Source organism: Euprymna scolopes, chromosome 46 (genome assembly GCF_053919585.1).
Source record: "Euprymna scolopes isolate OS-2025 chromosome 46, ASM5391958v1, whole genome shotgun sequence".
Taxonomy (NCBI): Eukaryota; Metazoa; Mollusca; class Cephalopoda; order Sepiida; family Sepiolidae; genus Euprymna; species Euprymna scolopes.
Window position 1 is genome coordinate 211235362 of NC_136527.1, and position 8333 is coordinate 211243694.

General features: G+C 35.3%; 1 protein-coding gene and 1 non-coding gene across 2 annotated transcripts; both read left to right on the forward strand.

Annotated features, from left to right (window-relative positions):
* The first annotated feature begins 551 nt into the window (after nt 1-551).
* On the forward strand, nt 552-860 carry LOC145270351 (uncharacterized). Its single transcript, XM_080126000.1, has one exon. It carries the CDS (start codon nt 552-554, stop codon nt 858-860), a length of 309 nt encoding a protein of 102 aa, XP_079982126.1.
* Nucleotides 861-1660: 800 nt separating this feature from the next.
* LOC145271559 (U1 spliceosomal RNA) lies at nt 1661-1823 on the forward strand. Its single transcript, XR_013865969.1, has one exon. It is a non-coding gene; the product is annotated as a U1 spliceosomal RNA (small nuclear RNA).
* Nucleotides 1824-8333: the final 6510 nt, after the last annotated feature.

Sequence of the window (8333 nt, forward strand, 5' to 3'; positions counted from 1 at the left end):
TGATCCGGAAAGGCTTACTGGTATCTCGAAATTCCAAACACCAACGAACATGCCACAGCAAAATGTCTGAAAGAGCTGGAGGAAGCCACTAAAACTGATGAAATCAGGAACTGCATATTACAATATGTAACAAATGGCTGGCCATCAAAGGAGCATGTCCCAGCATCAATTAAACCCTATTGGGCCTACCGTGGCAGCATCATGTGTGAGAATGGATTACTGATGTATGGTATACGGATCATAATCCCGTCGCTACTGAGACCGACTATTATTGCCAAAATCCACTGGTCATCAGGGAATTACCAGGTGCAGACAAAGAGCTCACCAGTCCGTATGGTGGCCAGGACTATCTGAACAAATCAAAAGAACTGTAGAAAACTGTCCAAGATGCGCCGAGCTAAGCGACCAACCGCCTGAACCCCTCATGACAACTGAGCTTCCAACAAGACCGTGGCACACTGTAGCCTCTGATCTGTTTGAGTTGAAAGGCAGCAGCTGTCATACTTGTCGACTACTTCTCTCGATATGCAGAAATCGCCATGCTTACCTCAATGACTTCCAGTGCAATCATACAGAGTTTTAAAGCTATTTTTGCCAGATATGGGGTACGTGTCATCCTAAGAACAGGCCCAGGAAGCCAGTATACTTCGAAGGACTTTGCCAAGTTCGCAAATGACTGGGGTTTTCAGCACGTTACAAACAGTCCCCGCTATTCCCAAAGCAACGGAGCTGTAGAAGCCTGTGTGAAAACAATGAACAGAATTTTAAAGAAGGCAAAAGACCCCTATCTTTCTTTGCTTGTACACAGAGCGACACCAATGGACTGTGGGTTTAGCCCCAGCGAACTCTTAATGGGCTGACGTCTGAGGACAAATGTCCCTACTCACCCGGATCTACTTAACCCCAGTTGGCCCGATCTTGAGAATGTTTTTTTACACAGTGATCACCACTTATCAAGGCCCGGAAGCCACTCAGGGATAAGGGTTATTGCAAGTACATTACGTTAGTGTGGAGATTTGATGAAGTGTTTACTTAAGGAGGCGGTTCATTAGGAATCCGTTAACGTTGGACTTGAACACATCCAAGTTGTAGTCAGGTGGGAAGCAGGCAGACGGAACAGAGTTGCACAGGCGTGCAGTTCTAAGAAAGAAGCTTTGTTCATGGAATCCGCGTTTTGATTTAGGCATAGATATAGAGTGGGGGAAATTTTTCACAGTGGATTCAGCTAGACGGGTGTTTTTCGTGAAAGATTGGCGAGGGGGGACCAGGGATTGGAGTTGAGACGAGCACTTGCCATGAAAATAATTATAAAACAAGGATAGGCTCGCAACGTCTTTTCTGTGGGAGAGGGGTTGTGATATACTGATATTGGTGAGAATTATGTGGAGTTATTTTAGCTTTTTTATTGGTGTTTGAGAAAATATATTTTTATATTGGTCAGAATAATAACTGTTTGAGAAAATATATTTTTATATTGGTCAGAATAATAAGAGTTTGAGAAAATATATTTTTTATATTGGTCAGAATAATAAGTGTTTGAGAAAATATATTTTTATATTGGTAAGAATAATAAGTGTTTGAGAAAATATATTTTTATATTGGTCAGAATTTGTTAGTATAGAAGTGTGATATAAAAACAGTGGTGGGCACATAAAACAATATACTTACCTTACGTGGGGGTAACGGTGGTCATTAAGGTCGTTCCCCCAGAGCGAGGCCCATCCATTGCACTGCGGTTGGGTTGACCTTTGCGATCGTCCCAAATGTGGACGACTCGGACGTGCTATTTCTAAGTGTGGGGTCTGCGTACGCGCTCACCCTGATAATACAATCAAAATCAGAAATCCTTCCCTACTTCTTCCAAGTACCTCTCACTCGTAGGTCTGTAATCCCTCCGCTTAATCACCCTTAATCTCTGTAATACCAAGAAATACGCCATTTCTCTCGACCAGTTTATTATCCACTTCAATTCCAACGTTCTGATTGTATCTAATTTGCATGTAAATGTAATCAACGTTTAATCGTGAGGAATTCGTCTAGCTGTCGCCTACAGCTACTGAAAGTGTCTTCTTTCGATATACAGTGTGGACATAAGCCCTGTTACAAAATTTCTGAACTATTTCTTATGATAATATTAAAATAAATTTAATATTTAATTGTTATTATATGATAATGTAATGTATGATTTCTAATTTTTTTTAGAAACAAAAGATGTTAATTTTTACGTGTACAAGAAATATTCAAGTTGGGAAAAAATCAAAATCAACAAAATGTTTATAAAAATGGACGATTACTATTTACCTGTCGAAGTGACTTATTAATGTCACCTTATAAGCTCCAAAAGCGACAGTTCTCTCTGCACCCACAATTGCAAAGAAACTCATGAGAAATCGACTCTTGTTAAACCTTACTATCAGACAAGGCACGCTCAATAACATCATCTTCACAGATGAAAAGTTATTCTCACTTCAACATCCCACAAGCATCAAAATGAAAAAGTCCTTGTGAGAATACCTGATAATACAGAAAAGATTTTCAAAATGAAGAAATCATCATCAGTGATGGTCTGAGCAGCCATTTCTGAAAGAGGGAAATCTCCATCATTTTTTTAAAAAATGCCAATAGACTATTTTTCTTGTTCTTAACACAGAACGTTACATTGAGGACATTTTTAAATGTGAACTAACCCCATGGTATAATTCTGTATTTGTTGATTGCAAGATGGTGCAAAAAGCCAAACCGCTCAAGTAACACAGACAACTTTAGTCCTGGATCAGCAAACAAGAATGGCCTCATCACGTGATCTTAACGTTCTTGATTATTCTTTGTGGTCAATCATGGAGAGTGAATCCTTCTTTATTTCTTGTCAAAACAAATACATAACAAATAAATATTATCAAAAGCAAGATAAGTTACTTTTCTACCAAACTGGATATTTTTTTGTGTTTTTATTCAATGTAACATTTTTATTCAGCTCGAAAAACATGCAGTGTTTACCGATGTGTTGGAAAATTCAAAATGGCACCCGACTGTCACTTTAACACGGTAAGTTTAGCAAAAGATGTTATAAATAATAAACTAGACAAAATACTATTAAAAAACCACCGAATATATGTCAACTTATGTCACGGTATATTGAGCGAATTTCTAAAAGTATTTTGTCTAGTTTATTATTTATAATACCTTTTCCCAAACTTACCCTCTCCGAGAGAGTCGGCCGCCATTTTGAAGTTTCCAATACATCGGTAAACACTGTCAGCTTTTCGAGCTGAATAAACATATTACCTTAAATAAAAACACGAAAAATATGTCCACTTTGGTAGAAAAATAACTTATCTTACCTTTGATAACATTTATTTGTTATATATTTGTTTTATGACAACTTTTTCGAATCTATGTGTACAGTAATACAAACCCTAAAGTTCTTAAAATAAAATTGAACAAATGCCGAGATAAAATGACATTAGATGTTATGTGTGCTGCTATAGATAATTTCACCTAAAAGATTTTTCCCCTATTTTTCTCAATATCTCTTTTCCTACTACCCCACCGTGTGTATATATATATATATATATATATATATATATATATATATATATATATATATATATATATATATGAATATGTCCCATATTAATATTGCTCTGTCTAAACATTGAGCACTCTTTGGTTGACACATCGTGCTTATGTTTACACGATACTACCAATAATATATATATATATATATATATATATATATATATATATATATATATATATATATCAGTATGTATGTATATATATATATATATATATATATATATATATATATATATATATATATATATATATATATATATAAATCATTACTCTCTACCGCGCTTAATCTGTTGCTTTCTTTCTTTCGAAATCTCTGTCTGCCTCTGTTGTTTCACCTCTTCTTCTGTTTCTCCTTGCTCTCTCTCTCTCTCTCTCTCTCTCTCTCTCTCTCTCTCATTGACCTAATATATCTTTTTTCATTCTATCTGTATCCCTCTCTCTTTTCTAATTCTGCCTCTCTCCTAATCGAATTCTCTCTTCCTCGAAACTACTCTTCTTTCCACTCACTCCCAAATCCCTCATTTATTCTAATTCTCTGAGAACTATTCTCCATTCCACCCATTTCTCAACCCATCGTTTTTTTATTGTTCGATTTTTTCCTCCGCATCTGTTTATTTCTTCCTTTGTCATCCACCTCTCATCATGTGGTAATCACAAAGTGGGTGCTCATTTTACGTTACATTATTATAGAAAAGTGATCCCCCACTTTTTTAAAACTAACATTTCTTCATATCTTTGAAACGACTCATTTGCCGTAATTTCAAACGTTATTTTCGTTTTCAGCCCCCGAAAACCTTATTAATTGGTAATTTTAAAGGAATTTTCAAGGGTGATTATTCATATTTACCCTAGTTTTCTTTGCTCATTTAAACTTTTTTTTTAATCATCTGCCCCAGAATACATAGTTTTCCCTTATTTTCAACGCCGATGCCCGGCTTTTTTTTACATGGGTGTCACCACTTATCAAGGCCCAGAGGCCACTCGAGGATAAGGGTTAATAGGTATACATTAGTCATTGTGATTTTAGCATAGTAAACAGTGGGAATTTTGTAACTTGGATTACTTAGGGGGACGATTCAATTAGAACGTGTTCACATTGGACTTTTTTCTTTTTTTTCATAGGTATCAACACATTATCAAGGCCAAGAGGCCACTCAAGGATAAGGGTTAAAGACTGTACAGTAGAAATTGGACAATATAATAATCATTAGTAATGAAAATTTGTTAAATTTCATAACTTATATGGAACGGCTCATCAAGAACTTATTTACGTTAGACTTGAAGACAACCATATTGTAGTCAGCCGGAAAGCAGGAAAACGGAAGACAATTCCACAGGCGTGCAGTTCTAATAAAAAAGCTTTGTTCATGGAATCTACGTTTAGGTTTAGGCACAGATAAAGAGTGGGGGGGGAATTATTGATAGTGTTTACAGCTAGACGAGTGTTTCTTGTGAAAGTTTGGCGAGGGGGGCATAGATTGAAGCTCAGTCGAACACTTTCCATGAAAATAACGATACATCAGAGTCAAACTCGCAACATCTCTTCTGTGAGATAGAGGATAGAGGTTGCAAGAAAGAGAAAAATACATCTCCTACGAGGCTACGAAGTCTGTTTTGAACTCTATCAAGGCAGGCCAAGTCCTTTCTAGCAGCTCCTGCCCAGATGTGGCAACAGTATTCCATCCTTGGACGTACCTGGCTCTTATATAGATAGAGAATTGCATCAGCAGTGAGATATCTACTGGATCGATAGAAAGATCCCACCATTTTTCCAGCGGCCTTGGCAACAGATTTGATGTACGTGTTCCATTTAAGATCAGGAGTAATGGTCAAGCCCAGAAGCTTGTCAAAACTTGAGGCCTCCTGAAGACGAGAGCCATTCATTTCAATTGATGCCAGATGGGGATCAGAATGTTGATGATGTAAAGAGAGAAGCTTGGTTTTAGATGCATTAAAAGTAACCAGCCACTCCTTTCCCCATTATACTACATGCTCAAGATCAGAGGAGAGAGAATTGGAGAGAACTTGGTCGTTTACTGTCTTTGATGTGCTACTATAAATGGTAGTGTCGTCAGCATAAATGTCTACAAATGATGTAAGGATGTGATTTGGAAGATCATTAATGCAGATCAGGAAAAGAGTTTGGCCCAGGATGGACCCCTGAAGGACACCGGCATTAATACTGTGGGCTTCTGATTTTTGCCCCTCAACTACTACTCTTATGAACCTATCAGAAAGAAATGATTTAATAATTGAGAAGACATTTCCAGCTATACCATAGCTAGAGATCTTATGAAGTAAACCTTTATGCCATACCCTTTCAAAGGCCTTACATATGTCAAGAGCAATTGCCCTAGAGAGGTTGCCTCCGTCGAGAGATTTGCTAATCCTATGAGATATGACTGTAAGCACATCTGCTGTAGATCTAGCAGAACGGAAACCATATTGAGTGTCACTAAGAAGGTTATTTTTGTTGAGATGGTTGATTACTTCTGTATTTAACACAGATTCCAGCAACTTACTCATGACGCACAGGAGACTTAATGGCATGTATTGACAGGGGGATGAGCGATCACCTGAATTCTTAAATACAGGGCATACTGATGAAATTTCCCAGGGAGATGGGAAACTATTCTCCTTAAGACAACGTTTAAATAGTTTTGTAAGGATGGGCGCTAGTTCAGGTTGAAGCTTTTTGAGTACTATAATTGGAATACCGTCAGGGCCAGTTGCTTTACTGGAATCAAAGTTTTTGATTAGCTTGGCAACATCACGTACAGATATACGTATATCACATAGTGTGTTTTCAAATACAGGAGGAAATGTTGGGGGTTGGCGGCCTTGATCGCAAAAGGTAGAATTAGCTGCAAAGTTCTTGACAAAGAGTCTGGCTTTGTCTGATGCTGACGAGATTACCTTCTCCATAGTTCGTCTAGTTAACACAAATCTGACGTCACGGAAACATACGTTCATTTTTACACAATTCTTCACATTCGTTTAGCAGTCCCTCTGGCGCTACTTGTGTTTTAAACTAAAAAAAAAAGGTGGCTTGTATTACTGTACACATAGACTCGAAAAAGTTGTCAAAAAAACAAATATATAACAAATAAATGTTATCAAAGGGCAGATAAGTTACTTTTCTACCAAACTGGATATAATTTTCGTGATTTTATTCCATTTAACATGTTTATTCAGCTCGAAAAGCATACAGTGTTTAGCGATGTATTGGAAAATTCAAGATGGCGGCCGATTCTCTCTTTAACACGGTAAGTTCGGGAAAAGGTGTTATAAATAATAAACTAGACAAAATACTATTAAAAAAACACTGAATATATGTCAAGTTATGTCACGGTAACATATATTGAGCGAATTTCTAACAGTATTTTGTCTAGTGACGCTAAACACTGTATGCTTTTCGAGCTGAATAAACATGTTAAATTGAATAAAAACACGAAAATTATATCCAGTTTGGTAGAAAAGTAACTTATCTTGCCTTTGGTACCATTTATTTGTTATATATTTGTTTTTTGACAACTTTTTTGACTCTATGTGTACAGTAAAACAAACCCAAAAAAAGAAAAAAAAGGGAAAATAAAAAAGCGATTTAAAATAGTAAAAACTAAAATTTTCTGTTTGTTGACTTTTTGAGGCGCCCCTATTATCCCAAAGAACCAGCTATGTAAACACTTTGCAATATTTTCCAATAATTATTTGCAAAAAAAAAAAAATGCTTTATGTTTACAATCAATTTTTATTTAAAATTGAGAAATTATTTTCTAAAATATTTTGTTTATATATATATTTACATTTTGTTTTTAAGAAAAATTTAAAAAATATATATTTTTTTAATATTGTTTATAGCCATCTTCATTCGAAAGGGTTACTTTTTGTTAACCTAAATTTGATTTGTTTATGTGAAATGTTTTATGAGAATTATTTGGATTATTCAGACGGATGTTAACAGCAGTTCGACTAGTCCAAATAATTAAATGCCCAGTCTTAATCTTACAGCAAGCCTAAGCGTTGACAGGAAAACAATTCGGCACGATTAACTAATGGACAAAGATTTTTACACGAGGAACGAAATAATGATTACACCGTATTGCGGTGACCCATATTCTTTGTTCGTTAACAGTTGATTTTCTATTTAAATAATTTCATATTTTATTAATGTTTTTCATCTTTTAATTTTGATTCTTTTATATTTTCACATATTTTATTTCTTCATGAATTGGACACACAAAACAAAAAATTGTATCAACTGTCTAAAGAAATCCTAACAAACAAAACAATGTTTGTATTTTGAAGACAAAAGAAAAACGAAATTATCCCGATGTTTTTTTCGTAATTGAATTCCAGTAAAAATAAAGGTAAGTTATTATTTTTTTTCTTTCTTTATACACTTAAATTGTAAATATAAATGCTTTATACACTTTAAAAAATTTAAATCCAATAAGTTTTAAATTAATTAGAAACATTAAAATAAGCTTGTTTATTTTATTGCAATCTAATAAAAATATTGATTTCGCCAAAAGACGTGAATAAAAAAAAATGTGTGAAGCTCTTCCATTTCAAAATAATCTCTTAAAAATATGTTTTTCAATCAAACATATAGAATTTGGTACAATTTTGTGCAAAATTCTATACGTAAACGCCTTTCAATAATTCCATGGCATGCTCCAAACAAGAGCAACCTTCGATAACGTCAGCAGCAGAGGGCCCCTCTGTTGCTGACGTTATCGAAGGTTGCTCTT